The sequence below is a fragment of the Phocoena sinus genome, chromosome 11, assembly GCF_008692025.1.
Source record: "Phocoena sinus isolate mPhoSin1 chromosome 11, mPhoSin1.pri, whole genome shotgun sequence".
NCBI classification, from domain to species: domain Eukaryota; kingdom Metazoa; phylum Chordata; class Mammalia; order Artiodactyla; family Phocoenidae; genus Phocoena; species Phocoena sinus.
This window is the reverse complement of record NC_045773.1, coordinates 53,710,036-53,727,296: the sequence shown is the minus strand read 5'-3', so window position 1 is coordinate 53,727,296 and position 17,261 is coordinate 53,710,036. Positions and strand designations below refer to the sequence as shown.

Here is a 17,261-nt window from a genome sequence, read left to right as displayed (position 1 = left end):
GAGATCACTGATGAAATCAATGAGGAACTCAAAAAATACCTAGAGACAAATGACAATGAAAACACGACTATCCAAAACCTATGGGATGCAGCAAAAGCAGTACTAAGAGGGAAGTTTATAGCTATGCAAGCCTACCTCAAAATACAAGAAAAATCTCAAATAAATAATCTAACCTTACACCTAAAGGAACTAGAGAAAGAAGAAAAAATAAAACCCAAAGTGAGCAGAATGAAAGAAATCATCAAATCAGAGCAGAAATAAATGAATCAGAAACAAAGAAAACAATAGCAAAGATCAATAAAACTAAAAGCTGGTTCTTTGAGAAGATAAACAAAATTGATAAACCATTAGCCAGATTCATCGAGAAAAAGAGGGAGAGGACTCAAATCAATAAAATTAGAAATGAAAAAGGAGAAGTTACAACAGACACCACAGAAATACAAAGCAACCTAAGAGACTACTACAAACAATTCTATGCCAATAAAATGGACAACCTGGAAGAAATGGACAAATTCATAGAAGGGTACACCTTCCAAGACTGAACCAGGAAGAAATAGAAAATATGAACAGACCAATCACAAGTAATGAAATTGAAACTGTGATTAAAAATCTTCCAACATAATAATGAAGTGATCACTGAAGAAATCAAAGAGGAAATAAAAAAATACCTAGAAACAAATGACAATGGAGACACAACGACCCAAAACCTATGGGATGCAGCAAAAGCAGTTCTAAGGGGGAAGTTTATAGCAATACAAGCCCACCTTAAGAAGAAGGAAACATCTCGAATAAACAACCTAACCTTGCACCTCAAGCAATTAGAGAAAGAAGAACAAAAAAGCCCCAAAGCTAGCAGAAGGAAAGAAATCATAAAAATCAGATCAGAAATAAATGAAAAAGAAATGAAGGAAACGATAGCAAAGATCAATAAAACTAAAAGCTGGTTCTTTGAGAAGATAAACAAAATAGATAAACCACTAGCCAGACTCATCAAGAAAAAAAGGGAGAAGACTCAAATCAATAGAATTAGAAATGAGAAAGGAGAAATAACAACTGACACTGCAGAAATAAAAAAAATCATGAGAGATTACTACAAGCAACTCTATGCCAATAAAATGGACAATCTGGAAGAAATGGACAAATTCTTAGAAATGCACAACCTGCCAAGACTGAATCAGGAAGAAATAGAAAATATGAACAGACCAATCACAAGCACTGAAATTGAAACTGTGATTAAAAATCTTCCAACAAACAAAAGCCCAGGACCAGATGGCTTCACAGGTGAATTCTATCAAACGTTTAGAGAAGAGCTAACACCTATCCTTCTCAAACTCTTCCAAAATATAGCAGAGGGAGGAACACTCCCAAATTCCTTCTACGAGGCCACCATCACCTTGATACCAAAACCAGACAAGGATGTCACAAAGAAAGAAAACTACAGGCCAATATCACTGATGAACATAGATGCAAAAATCCTCAACAAAATACTAGCAAACAGAATCCAACAGCACATTAAAAGGATCATACACCATGATCAAGTGGGGTTTATCCCAGGAATGCAAGGATTCTTCAATATACGCAAATCTATCAATGTGATAAACCATATTAACAAATTGAAGGAGAAAAACCATATGATCATCTCAATAGATGCAGAGAAAGCTTTCGACAAAATTCAACACCCATTTATGATAAAAACCCTCCAGAAAGTAGGCATAGAGGGAACTTTCCTCAACATAATAAAGGCCATATATGACAAGCCCACAGCAAACATCATCCTCAATGGTGAAAAACTGAAAGCATTTCCACTAAGATCAGGAACAAGACAAGGTTGCCCCCTCTCACCACTCTTATTCAACATAGTTTTGGAAGTTTTAGCCACAGCAATCAGAGAAGAAAAAGAAATAAAAGGAATCCACATCGGAAAAGAAGAAGTAAAGCTGTCACTGTTTGCAGATGACATGATACTATACATAGAGAATCCTAAAGATGCTGCCAGAAAACTACTAGAGCTAATCAATGAATTTGGTAAAGTAGCAGGATACAAAATTAATGCACAGAAATCTCTGGCATTCCTATATACTAATGATGAAAAATCTGAAAGTGAAATCAAGAAAACACTCCCATTTACCATTGCAACAAAAAGAATAAAATATCTAGGAATAAACCTACCTAAGGATACGAAAGACCTGTATGCAGAAAATTATAAGACACTGATGAAAGAAATTAAAGATGATACAAATAGATGGAGAGATATACCATGTTCTTGGATGGGAAGAATCAACATTGTGAAAATGACTCTACTACCCAAAGCAATCTACAGATTCAATGCAATCCCTATCAAACTACCACTGGCATTTTTCACAGAACTAGAACAAAAAATTTCGCAATTTGTATGGAAACACAAAAGACCCCGAATAGCCAAAGCAATCTTGAGAACGAAGAAAGGAGCTGGAGGAATCAGGCTCCCTGACTTCAGACTATACTACAAAGCAACAGTAATCAAGACAGTATGGTACTGGCACAAAAACAGAAAGATAGATCAGTGGAACAGGATAGAAAGCCCAGAGATAAACCCACGCACATATGGACACCTTATCTTTGATAAAGGAGGCAGGAATGTACAGTGGAGAAAGGACAGCCTCTTCAATAAATGGTGCTGGGAAAACTGGACAGGTACATGTAAAAGTATGAGATTAGATCACTCCCTAACACCATACACAAAAATAAGCTCAAAATGGATTAAAGACCTAAATGTAAGGCCAGAAACTATCAAACTCTTAGAGGAAAACACAGGAAGAACACTCTATGACATAAATCACAGCAAGATCCTTTCTGACCCACCTCCTAGAGTAATGGAAATAAAAACAAAAATAAACAAATGGGACCTAATGAAACTTCAAAGCTTTTGCACAGCAAAGGAAACCATAATCAAGACCAAAAGACAACCCTCAGAATGGGATAAAACATTTGCAAATGAAGCAACTGACAAAGGATTAATCTCCAAAATTTACAAGCAGCTCATGCAGCTCAATAACAAAAAAACAAACAACCCCATCCAAAAATGGGCAGAAGACCTAAACAGACATTTCTCCAAAGAAGATATACAGAATGCCAACAAACACATGAAAGAATGCTCAACATCATTAATCATTAGAGAAATGCAAATCAAAACTACAATGAGATATCATCTCACACCAGTCAGAATGGCCATCATCAAAAAATCTAGAAACAATAAATGCTGGAGAGGGTGTGGAGAAAAGGGGACACTCTTGCACTGCTGGTGGGAATGTGAATTGGTTCAGCCACTATGGAGAACAGTATGGAGGTTCCTTAAAAAACTACAAATAGAATTACCATATGACCCAGCAATCCCACTACTTGGCATATACCCTGAGAAAACCAAAATTCAAAGAGAGTCATGTACCAAAATGTTCATTGCAGCTCTATTTACAATAGCCCGGAGATGGAAAGAACCTAAGCGCCCATCATCGGACGAATGGATAAAGAAGATGTGGCACATATACACAATGGAATATTACTCAGCCTTAAAAAGAAATGAAATTGAGATATTTGTAATGAGATGGATAGACCTAGAGTCTGTCATACAGAGTGAAGTAAGTCAGAAAGACAAAGACAAATACCGTATGCTAACACATATATATGGAATTTAAGGGGAAAAAATGTCATGAAGAACCTAGGGATAAGACAGGAATAGAGACGCAGACCTACTGGAGAACGGACTTGAGGATATGGGGAGGGGGAATGGTGAGTTTTGACAGGGCGAGAGAGAGTCATGGACATATACACACTAACAAACGTAGTAAGGTAGATAGCTAGGGGGAAGCAGCCGCAAGGCACAGGGATATTAGCTCGGGGCTTTGGGACAGCCTGGAGGGGTGGGAGGGGGAGAGTGGGAGGGAGGGAGACGCAAGAGGGAAGACACATGGGAGCACATGTATATGTATAGCTGATTCACTTTGTTATAAATCAGAAACTAACACACCATTGTAAAGCAATTATACCCCAATAAAGATGTTAAAAAAAAAAAAAAAAAAAAAATCTTCCAACAAACAAAAGTCCAGGACCAGATGGCTTCACAGGTGAATTTTATCAAACATTTAGAGAAGACCTAACACCCATCCTTCTCAAACTCTTCCAAAAAACTGCAGAGGAAGGAACACTCCCAAACTCATTCTGTGAGCCCACCATCACCCTGATACCAAAATCAGACAAAGATATTACAAAAAATGAAAATTACAGACCAATATCACTGATGAATATAGATGCAAAAATCCTCAACAAAATACTAGCAAAGAGAATCCAACAACAAATTAAAAGGATCATACACCATGACCAAGTGGGATTTATCCCAGGGATGCAAGGATTCTTCAATATATGCAAATCAATCAATGTGATACACCATATTAACAAATTGAATAAAAAACATATGATCATCTCATTAGATGCAGAAAAAGCTTTTAACAAAATTCAACACCGATTTATGATAAAAACTCTACAGAAAATGGGCATAGAGGAAACATACTTCAACATAATAAAGGTCATATATGACAAACCCATTGCAAACATCATTCTCAATGGTGAAAAACTGAAAGCATTTCCTCTAAGATCAGGAACAAGACAAGGATGTCCACTCTCACCACTACTATTCAATATAGTTTTGGAAGTCCTAGCCACAGCAATCAGAGAAGAAAAAGAAATAAAAGGAATCCAAATCGGAAAAGAAGAAGTAAAACTGTCATTGTTTGAAGATGACATGATACTATACATAGAGAATCCTAAAGATGCCACCAGAAAACTACTAGAGCTAATCAATGATTTTGGTAAAGTAGCAGGATACAAAATTAATGCACAGAAATCTCTTGCATTACTATACACGAATGATGAAAAATCTGAGAGAGAAATTAAGGAAACACTCCCATTTACCAATGCAACAAAAAGAATAAAATACCTAGGAATAAACCTACCTAGGGAGACAAATGACCTGTATGCAGAAAACTATAAGACACTGAGAAAGAAATTAAAGATGATACCAATAAATGGAGAGATATACCATGTTCTTGGATTGGAAGAATCAATATTGTGAAAATGACTATACTACCCAAAGCAATCTAGAGATTCAATGCAATGCCTGTCAAATTACCAGTGGCATTTTTTACAGAACTAGAACAAAAAATTTGTAGGGAAACACAAAAGATTCCAAATAGTCAAAGCAATCTTGAGGGAAAAAAATGGAGCTGGAGGAATCAGACTCCCTGACTTCAAACTATACTACAAAGCTACAGTAATCTAGACAATATGGTACTGGTACAAAAACAAGAATATAGATCAATGGAACAGGATAGAAAGCCCAGCGATAAACCCACGTACCTATGGTCAGGTAATCTATGACAAAGGAGGCAAGGATATACAGTGGAGAAAGACAGTCTCTTCAATAAGTGGTGCTGGGAAAACTGGACAACTACATGTAAAAGAATGAAATTAGAACACTCTCTAACACCATACACAAAAATAAACTCAAAATGGATTAAAGACCTAAATGTAAGGCCAGAAGCTATAAAACTCTCAGAGGAAAACATAGGAAGAATACTCTTTGACATAAATCACAGCAAGATCTTTTTTGACCCACCTCCTAGAGCAATGGAAATAAAAACAAAAATAACCAATTGGGACCTAAGGAAACTTAAAAGCTTTTGCACAGCAACAGAAACTAGAAACAAAACGAAAAGGCAACCTTCAGAATGGGAGAAAATATTTGCAAATGAATCAACAGATAAAGGATTAATCTCCAAAATATATAAACAGCTCAAGCAGCTCAATATTAAAAAGACAAACAACCCAGTCAAAAAATGGGCAGAAGACCTAAATAGACATTTCTCCAAAGAGATATACAGATGGCCAAGAGGCAAATGAAAAGCTGCTCAACATCACTAATTATTAGATAATGTAAATCAAAACTACAATGAGGTATCACCTCACACTGGTTAGAATAGCATCATCAGAAAATCTACAAACAACAAATGCTAGAGAGGGTATGGAGAAAAGGGAATCCTCCTGCACTGTTGGTGGGAATGTAAATTGATACAGCCACTATGGAGAACATTATGGAGGTTCCTTAAGAAACTAAAAATAGAACTACCATATGACCCAGCAATCCCACTACTGGGCAAATACCCTGAGAAAACCATAATTCAAAAAGACACATGCACCCCAATGTTCACTGCAACACTATTTACAATAGCCAGGTCATGGAAGCAACCTAAATGCCCATTGACAGACGAATGGATAAAGAAGATGTGTTACAAATATACAATGGAATATTATTCAGCCATAAAGAGGAATGAAACTGGGTCATTTGTAGAGACATGGATGGACCTAGAGACTGTTATACAGAGTGAAGTAAGTCAGAAAGAGAAAAACAAATATCGTATATTAACACATATATGTGGAACCTAGAAAAATGGTACAGATGAACTGGGTGGCAAGGCAGAAATAGAGACACAGATGTAGAGAACAAACGTATGGACACCAAGTGGGGGAAGGTGGGGTGTGGTGGTGGTGGTGTGATGAATTGGGAGATTGGGATTGACATGTATACACTGATGTGTATAAGATAGATAACTAATATTGAACATGGGAAAAATAAACAAATGATTAAAAAAATAAAAAAACAAATAAGGTACTTTGTAATTCAAGTCAATTACATAAACATTTATCATGAAACTACAATAGTCTTTACAGATCTACACAATTTATACTTGGTTTTCTAGTTTATGATTAATTTGGTTTCTCTAGAATAGAATGTCCTGGCCTTCAAATTGTTTAATCATCTAATGTGAATAAATCTTTCTGTGAATAAATAAAGTCACTATGGTTGATTAGAAAGTAGAAAAAAACAGTTATTATCTGTCACTAGATTCTAGGAATTTCCGTCTTTATATCAACCAAGATTTTTTTCCAGGTGCCATTTATGTCAGTTATCAATTTATTGCCTCTCAGCTCCGAATCCACCTGTTCTTTATGTTCTCCAATAATGGAAGTGGACTCTATAAATATTTCTCCTTGCCATCTGGTCCAATCGGAGACTTTATCACCAGAGGGTGCTGGAGGGACACGGAGAAGGAAGAGGTGTCTCCTCCTGGTCATGTGCACTCATCTCATGGGGCTCCTGCAGTAGGAGGGGCTCTTTTCAGCAGTTTTGGTGACCAGCAGCAAGTGGCCCCTGACAGCTTCCCCCAGCACCATGCCCTGTGGCGGCTTCACAGCAGCCTGGTCACAGGAGGATGACCATAAATGGTTTTTCTTGCACACTCTCCTCCGGGGACTTCATAGGGAGGGCTGCCAGCGATGCACCTTGCCTTGGATGGCTTGAGTGAGTTCTAAAATATGGCAGTGCCCTGATATCAGTGTCCTCCAGCACTCCAGGAGGTGGACTCCTAGAGACCCCACCTGTGTGACAACTTGGGGGACTTCCCTGTCATCTTGGGAGCCACACTGCACCCTCTCCAACCTAGTCTGGATCTCAGCCCTGGGTGGGGGTGGCCTCTTGCTCAGTGCTCCATCTCCGTTCTAGGAGTGATGTCTGTTCTTTACAGTATCTACTATTTCTGTATTTTTTAGGGTCTCTTGCGAGGCAATCTCCCATGACTCCAATCAACTGTTAATAATTCTTTTTTTAAAATATGGAACTCTTCACAGATCTGCATGTCATCCTTGCACAGGGACCACCCTAATCTTTTCTGTATTGTTCTAATTTTAATATATGTGCTGCTAAAGCAAGCACGATAATTCTTTACATTGCACTTTCCCACTTCAGATTACTGTGCAGCTTTTGTCTTTTTATTGGACCCTAATACATCATTAAATAAGCCATTCTTTTTCATTTGCATGGCAACATTATGAATCATTTTGTAATAGTTTCTATCTGCTACCAGATCTGCTCTATATATTATGTTAGGACCTAGTCCTTTTGAACCACCTTTTATATTTTCTTCCTTGAATAAGTTTCGGTTTATATATATATATGTGTGTATATATATATATATATATATACACACATATATATATATATATTTTTTTTTTTTTTGGTACGCGGGCCTCTCACTGTTATGGCCTCTCCCATTGCGGAGCACAGGCTCCGGACGCGCAGGCTCAGTGGCCATGGCTCACGGGCCCAGCCGCTCCGCGGCATGTGGGATCTTCCCAGACCAGGGCACAAACCCGTGTCTCCTGCATCGGCAGGCGGACTCTCAACCACTGCGCCACCAGGGAAGCCCGGTTTAGATATTTTGGAAGTGACAAATCTGTGATATCTTTGCCCAGTCTCTTTTAGAATGGTGTGGCTCCAGTGCTATGATATTTGAAAACTGGTAAAGCCTTTTTGACATTTCATTTCATTGGAGGAAATTTGATGCTCCATTTGGTGGAATACCTTTACTATAGGCATTCCCCAAATTATTAAAACTTGGAAAAAACATCCCTTGAATATCCACTAGGAACATATTTGAGTTTTCCTGTCTCTTTGCCTCTGTAGCTTTTATTTTATATAGACTTTCTTCAAGTAGCTTCAAAGCAGTAAAGTGTATTTTCAGAGTAGAACCATTCACATGCCACTTAATTCCCTACATATATAAAAGTCTGACCTCTTGGGCGTCTGAGGACCACATTTAGTCCATATTGTCTAACACCACAACATTGAGAAGGCATAAAAGGGAATCCAAATGTCTAGACCAGACGGATGATAGAGAAGGGTACAAAAAACCTGTAGCAGTAAAAGCATTGTCACCATCTTTAAAAATTCATGGAGAAGTAGAGAAATGTCACCAAAGAAAAGATGGGTTCATTCTATCCTGATTTTCAAAGAGAAAGAAAGGAGATATATTCCAAGAAATAAAGCCAGTGCTTTGATGTCAATTCCAGCAAGGATTATTGAGCAAATAATATGAGACCCTTGGGGGAAAAAAAGTCAGTGGTCACCAAGATCCAGTAGCTTGTATTCTCTAAAACTGAGCCTTGTCAAAAGAAATTCATCTCTATTGCTGAAATATCATTAGATCACAACGATGATGATGATTAATAATAGTAAAAACTAGCAGTATGCTTTTTAATAAGTATAAATGTAGCCTCTAGCACATAGACTGAAATGATCAATCATGCAAATATAGAATGGAGAAGGGGGTCATGATGGATTTTACGTGACTCCAAGCTCACAAGTTTTAAGTAACTGATTAGACTACTGAAAAATTCCAAAGGCAGCACTTAGTAGCACAAAAAGCCTGGGTTTTGGAGTCACATGGATGCAGTTTGAATCCCAACTTCCCAGGTCTTTGCTTGGACAAGTGTCAAACTCTCTAAGCTTCAGTTTCCTAATCTATAAAATGGAGATTATATTGTCTACCTCACAGAGTTGGTTTGATGAGTAAAGAGATTATTTCCAACATTTACCACCACATCTGGCACACAGAAGGCACTCTACTAGTGTAGTGACTATTATTTGGAACTATATTGGTAGAAAGATGTGCTTTTCAAGTGGATAAACAGTCCCACTTGAAAATCTTCACTGGGTGAGACACATCACTGTGTTAATTTCTGCCTACATATTAGAAGGGGAACATAAAAAAGTTATAGCATGTCCAAAGAAGGGCAACTGAAATGTTCAATTTCATATGGTTTAAACAAAGAATATAACTCAAAATTTTTATATGTTCTAGATATTGGACCAGGCATTGGGATGAGAAACATGACTTACATTTTATGCTTATCTCCAGGAGCTCAGAGAACAGTAATAAAGCTAGGTACAGGCAATCAAGCTGCAATGGTATGGGTATTTTAAAAGAAGAAATTTCTCATAATCCAAGAAATATTCCTGGCAAAGCGAATAGTACACAGGTAGAAGCTGGTGTATTCAGGGTGATGGCAAGTACTTGGAATGACTAGATGGCAGGGTGTGCTGAAGAGGGGTTATGCTGGAAACAGAGATGGGCATCCTTTCACAAAGGGCTTCCTCACTGGCCATGCTGGGGAGTCTGGGCTTGATTCCAGAGGCAACTGGAGAGTTTCAGTCTAGGGGACAGATTTCATTTTATTAGAAAGCCCACAGGGTGGCTGCAGTGTGGAGTTGGGATAAAGGGGTCTAAGACTGGAAGCAGCAGATGAGTTGGGAGACAGCAACAACCTGAGTGGTAAGGGGAGCCTGAACTAAGGTGGTGGCTTTAGGAGTAGAGAAGGGAAATAGGTGAAGACAACATCGAGACTTTGGTTTAGATAAATTATAGTTCTAATGAAAAAGAAGAAGATGGATCATAGTTCTAATGGAAAAGAGTTCCAAAAATTCATCTGGAAAATGAATTTATCAAAATTTTGGTAAAGAAAATGGCTACACTTCAGCTTTAGAAATGATGAATTTGAGGTGACTGTGGGAGTCTGGAAAATTCCAGGACATACCTATATACAAAGGACTGAGCTGAGGAGACAAGTCAGGGATGGAGACATTATTGAGACTATTGATGACAAAGCTCTAGACATGGATAAAACATTTCAGGGAAATGGACACAGGAAAGGGCCAAGACAAAAGAATGGAGAGCATTTAAGCAGTCCCCAGATGAAGAGACCTTCACACAGAGACTTAGAAGAGAAAGTCACATGGAAAGGAGAAAAACTGGGAAAGAAAGTTAAAGGAACCAAGACAGGAAAGAAGTGGATAATGGTGCAAAATGCTGCAGAAGTCCAAGAAGAAAATTAAAGGATGTGCACTGAATTTAGCAAATAGAAGGTTGTTATGATCTAATAAAACTATATAAAAACTATATTTAAAAAACTGTAAGTTGCAATATGCTTGATACATATCAAATCCTAATAGTAGGATTCAGTAAGTATTAGAATATGAATATTTAGAGCTCCCTGGAAGAGGAATAAACTGTGAATTCTCTTACACAGGAAGTGTTCTGGCAGAAGTTGACTTCCTGTTACAAGAACTATCAAGAGAGGTTTCCTGCACTGAGCAGGAAGTTGACTAGATGTCCTTGAAGATCCTTTGTAACTCAGAAAGTCTATGAAACCTACATAACTCTTTCTAAGGCAGAACTCAGGAAGAGAAAAACAAAAAGTTGAATAATTAGGACTCTCCCAAGAGATCAAAATAAACATGTGAATGATAGTATATACTGCTAAGAAAACATATTAGATCTTAGATCCAACATGGAAAAATAAAGATAGGATTTTCAGGGGCCTATGAATAATGCAGAATTCCTTTGAAATGATAAGTTTCAATCATCTTCAAGAAGATATGCATTACTTTTGTTCTTTTCAGGGAAAGATATTCAAGTACTAGATACTCTGTGTGGTTGTGTTCATTTACTGTTTGTAATGTTCCACTTGACACTCTCACTGCCATCTGCTTCACAGTGAAATATACGTATATATCATTATAGACTTTGTTTTTTCCTAAATTGAAAACCTTGCAGTTTTACAGACCTGGGCTCTCATCAAACCTGTGTATCTCTTCTCTAAAGTATGCATTAGGGTTATATTTAATCAGTGCAAGAAAGGCATTTGTTATCAAAAAGAGGCTAATCGATTTGACACTTATATGTGAAATTCAAGGTCTAAATTTACTTTATTTCTCTAAATGGATAGAGAAAAGAGGCAAATGCAGATCACATACAAAATCCCTTATAAGTAGGAATTCTGGAGGACCATTGAAGGAGCCACCTTCCCTGCTTTGGGGCCATCTGGCTCCCACAGATAAAATATCCAGGGCAGAAGGCTGCCTAATACTTAAAATCCACCTTAACTTTCATTACAAAGATGTGAATGTTTGCATTTCCCTAAAGATGATGGCAAGAGGTTCCTCCCTCAATTTTTAAGCCTTTAGGAAGGTATAAATAACATTTAAATCAGTTCATTTTTCTCGTCACTTTTTCTCTCAGCTCTATCAAAAGACTGTGCAGTTCTGAGGTGTACAGCTCTTTTCTTAAGACCTATACCTCCCACAGCTAGAGAAATAAAAAAGGCAATTCAAACTTGAGAAAATAAAGAGGTAATTCAACCTCAAGAAAATAAAAAAGGTGATTCAAACTCAAATTCAATCCAGTCAGATAGCTCTTGTTTCATCCTTACATGGTAAGTGTGCATCTCTAGAAAATACAGACATTTTCTTCTGTAGTTATAATGCCATTGTCATGTCTAACAAAATCAGTGATAACTCCTACCAGTTCATATTAGAAATTCCCCAACTGTTTCAAAATTAACTTTTTACAATTGGCTCCCTCAAACTAGGGTTCCAACAGGTGCATATGTTGCCTTTGGCTGTTCTGCCTCTTAGGTTTCTTTGACCCCGGAAGTGATCATCATCACACTCTCCTTTATTTTTCCTCATGCCACTGACCTGTTGAAGAAACCAGGTCAGCTGTACTGTGGGATGTTCCACATTCTAAACTGGTCTTCTTGCTTTTTAGTGGTGTTACCAGAAAGTCATTTAAATATGGACTCTTCTGCTCTTTTTGCAAGTTCCTTTATATCCGTAGTTTTCAGAGAGTCTGGATTCTTAGAACCTTCTGATCAGATGCCCCCTTTGCAGACAGTGGGAGAATCCACGGCCAGGAGTCTCCGGAGCAGTGTTTCCCGAAGTCATCTGAGGACCACCATCACATCTCACCCAAGTTACTGCAACAGTCTCCACCTTCTCTCGCTTATTCTTTTCTTGTCCTCCCCTCACCACCACCCCCTCCCTCTCTTCTCATGATATCCAGCACCATCTTTCAAAATGGAAGTCAGACTCCTCCCTGCTGAAAACTTCTCCAAAGATTACACTTGGAATAAAAGGCAAAGGTCTTTACCATGACCCTCCTGGCTCCAGCAGATCTGGTCTCTGCCAACCTCTCCACACTATCACCGACTATCTCTCCTCCTTGCTTAATGCACCTTCTTTTGGCTCCTCAAACACACAAAACTCTTCCTCTCACTGTTGTGGCCTCTCCCGTCGCAGAGCACAGGCTCTGGACGTACAGGCTCAACGGCCATGGCTCACGGGCCCAGCCACTCCACGGCATGTGGGATCTTCCGGGACCGGGGCAGGTGGACTCTCTACCACTGTGTCACCAGGGAAGCCCGCACACGGAACTCTTTTCAGCTTCAAGCCTTGGCAGTTGTTTGTTGATTCTATCTAGAATGCCTTTCCCTCAAGCATCTGTGTGGCACGCTTCTTACCATCATTCAGCAGGTCTCAGCGCAGAGGCAACCCCAGAGGGCCCTACCTGCATCCCAACCAAAAAGGCCACCACCATCCACACCCCCCATTTCAGCATTTTACCCTATTTATTTCTATTATAGTACTTCCCATATCTGGAACTGTCTAATGAGTTATTTGTAATTACTTATTATCTTTCATGAATCTGTTCTATTGTTTTCTTAAGACTTCCCCCAACTTGATGTTTCCCATGTAATAATTTGCTTGTTTATTGCCTGTCACTTTCCTTTGGAATGTAAGCACCATGAGAGTTGGGAACTTCCCTGTCTTATATCTCCAGCACGTAGCAGTTGCTCAGTAAATCTTGTCAAATAAATGAATACCAAAAACTAGCCAGATTGCTTATATACAGGATACACTCCAGGCTGCAGTCTCTAAGTGATTTTTATTATGTTAAAAATTGCTATAAAGTATATGCTATAAGAAGAGCTAAGCAAACCTCACACGCTGTATTTCTTAAAAATCAGAATTAAATAATATTCTTCATATTTTCTAACCATATATTTTAGAAAAAACCCCCAATAACCTCTATCTTTGTAACCACCATATTTCTTATATATAGCGAACAATCCAACAACAAAATGCCTTATTTTCCCATTGCTCCAAAGCTAATATGCTCTCATTATTTTATAAAAAGAGAGAACGATATGCATTATTGTACATTCACTTAATTGATTTTTCACAGAAGCACCACTATAGCACAGCTGAATATTTGCAGTACAAGCATTATGCAATTTATATATCAAGATACAGGTCATAATTTATTCAGTATTATCCTTGGTAATTATTATTGAGCACTGTAATTTTCAATACTTAAAGGCAAGTGTGTTCTCTGAATCCAACAAAGGAAAAATACTCACTAATAGAGTAAATTAACATAATGGACTCTATGAATTAAGCTAATGGCTTGTTTCTAAGTCTGCAACACAAAAACCAATGAAATGTAATAGATTAGAAAATTACCACCTTCATCACTGTTGACTGACAAAATCACAAGCACAATTCTGTAATCACTTACTTCCATCAGTAATTTGAATCCTTCTCTTTTCTTGATTTCTTCTACTAGGTACCTAAAAAAAAGTCACAATAATATTTATAATCTTCAATCTAAAAAATCCATGAACATGGCTGACATACAATAAAACTATAATTTCTGATGCAGAGACAAGGCTTAGAAATAAGTAAGGGTACATGTACAGGCACAGGTCTGTATTTAGACGGATACACCTGAGCCTACTGCAATCCACTGGGGCCTGAGTAAAAAGGTACATCTCTTTGATGAGATGATGTCTATCTTACATGTTAGCATCAGACTTCAACCCAAGTGTGAAAGCCACACAAAGCAGATTGGATATATATCTCATTCATATTCTAGATGGGAATTTAGCATAGGTACTTAAATTATCTAGCTGGCTTGGTGGTAAAAGTTTTTGGTGTTTAGTCTTGCTTGTGTGTTCTTTTAAGATCAAGGAAGTGCAACACCATCCTTCCCAAGGCCAGGCCAGAGGGAGGAAAGACTGATCACTGGTATCATGCTAAAAGTAAGTGGGTTGTAGCCATTGATAGAATGTCTATGAAGTTATCTTGAATGTCAGGGAAAAAAGAATTATCATGCCATAAGCAAAGGGCACGGCTACATGAGATATGGAATGTGATGGAGAAAAGACTAAAATGACATTGAGAATGTAGAGTAAATGAACACTGACTCTGCCCCACTGGGCTTGGTTATTGTCTAAATAAAAAGATAAACCTTCTGAACAATTGGCCTTGAAAACTAGTGATTTGTTCATGAGCTTTGAAAAGTTCATAACACTTGACCCAGTATTTCAAACTAGGGTGTCAAATGTAAGGAAATGATAGGAGGTGCTGACAAAAATGTACTTTCCAGGGTATTTTGTAATTTTATGTTACAGCCAAAAAGAAAGGAAGGAAGGAAGAAAGCAGGCAAGCAAGCAAGCACTGGCTTTGAAAATCTTGTCCAGTCATATGGAATTATAGTACCATCATACTGAATTGATTGTGTAAATAAATTACATATATTCAATTAATACTTAAGGACAACAAAGAAATGCTCCTCTTTGGACCTCAATTCCCTTACCTGTAAAACTGGAATAACACATTCTGATTTTCCAATCTCAAAAGGACGTTGTAAAAAAATTAAATAAAATCATATGTAAAAAATTGTATAGAATATAAACTGTGGAAATGGGGGATTATTATTACTATGTTTATTTACTAAAGGATATTCTAGAATGTGGATATGAAATACACCAGTTAATGGGATGAAGTTCTTTTTTCCCAAACAATTTTTTTAGCTTTTTGCATAAGGTTAAGTATTGGTGCTTAGCATACAGATTATATCATCTTTAAATTATAAAATATATTTAAAAATCCTATCGGTATTAACTGGATAATATGAATCTTTTATTTTGAGCAATAATGTTGTGACACCACACACGTGTGTGTGTGCACACACGCGTGCGCACACACACACACACACACAGATTCACAAAGTATTTGATGTTTTTTCTACATACTCCTTTCCCTGAACGTTTTTTCAGGAGATGTCATGTAGCTGTAAAGTTTTTACACCGTTAGCACACTGCCTAACTTTCGATAAAAGCAATTCCAATGGTCAATAAACATTAGAAAAGATGCTCAAGATCACTGGTAATCAAAGAAGTGCAAATCAAAATAACAATACTAAACCTGTTGCCCACAGGACACTGGAAACAAATTTAAAGAGGGACAACGTCCAGTGCTAGTGAATGTGATAGAAAGCTGCTATAAACCTTTCAAAATTAATAATACTCGTAGCTTCTGATCCAGCAAACCACTTATGAGATGCTGGTCTACCAGGAAAACCTCATCAACACTAAGACAGATAGATAGAGAGATAGAGAGAGAGATAGAGATAGATAGATAGATAGATAGAGAGAGAGAGAGAGAGAGAGAGAGAGATGCATACACAAATGTTGCTGCATCTAAATCTACATGTGCATGTGTATGTGTGTGCATTCCATACGGAATAATTAGAAACAAGATTAATATCCAGAAATTGGCAAAGGGTAAAATAAAATGTATTATAGCAACACATGTACTATGATGCAGCTATTAAAGAGGATGGATTATATCTACTTCAATTAAACCACAGGGATGCTCATGATGTATTAGTAAGAGATGAAAGCAAGGGACTGAGAAACGTAGATAATATGATTCTGCTTTTTAAGAAAATGTAAAAAAAAGAAAAAGCATAAGTGATCCCTCTCCACATGTATATATGATCATGGAATGAAGTATGGAAGACCACATCCTAAAGACATCCTTGATGTCTACCTGAGGAAGCAAGAAACAGGATGCAGTGGGGAGGTAGAGACTGTTTACTCTCTTTTTATATCTCTGCAAAGCTTCATAGGTGTGGTGACTCATAATTTTTGAAAAGGAAATTAATAAAAGAAAAAAATACAAATCACAAAACAAAATAAATAGACATATACAATCTTTATCTATACAAGGAAAGCTTCATGAACCCTATTTTTTCTTACCTTTTAAGGCACAAATATAATGACAATCTGCTAACTCAGTGCCATGATTCCATTCTGAGGGGGCCTGCACTAATCCTGGATACCCCCAGGTTATGAAATCCAGGCAACGACTCTAGAAGATTCTAGTTGTGCAGTTGATCAACTTTGTGATTCTAGGCAAACTCCTCAGACTCCCTGAGCCCTCCTCAGTTTCCTCATGCATGTAATGGAGATGTGGAACTAGATTTGTAAAATCCTTCCCCAACATATAAGACTGTTAAGATGAAACTTCGACACACTGCCCATAGTCTCAGTTTAAAATATCTGTCAAGGGCCTCCCTGGTGGCGCAGTGGTTGAGAGTCCGTCTGCTGATGCAGGGGACACGGGTTCCTGCCCCGGTCCGGGAAGATCCCACATGCCGCGGGACGGCTGGACCCGTGAGCCGTGGCCACTGAGCCTACGCATCCGGAGC

General features: G+C 37.9%; 1 protein-coding gene and 1 non-coding gene across 2 annotated transcripts in view; both read right to left on the bottom strand.

The window, feature by feature from the left end:
* The window catches only part of GADL1 (glutamate decarboxylase like 1), a 398,137-nt gene that overhangs the window by 73,581 nt on the left and 307,295 nt on the right, over positions 1 to 17,261 (bottom strand). The window contains exon 15 of the mRNA XM_032649105.1: positions 14,283 to 14,334. Coding sequence (XP_032504996.1) covers positions 14,283 to 14,334 — 52 coding nt within the window. The remainder of the gene's footprint in view (positions 1 to 14,282; positions 14,335 to 17,261) is intronic.
* Positions 7,695 to 7,801, bottom strand: LOC116763013. The gene has a single exon (XR_004352428.1). It is a non-coding gene; the product is annotated as a U6 spliceosomal RNA (small nuclear RNA).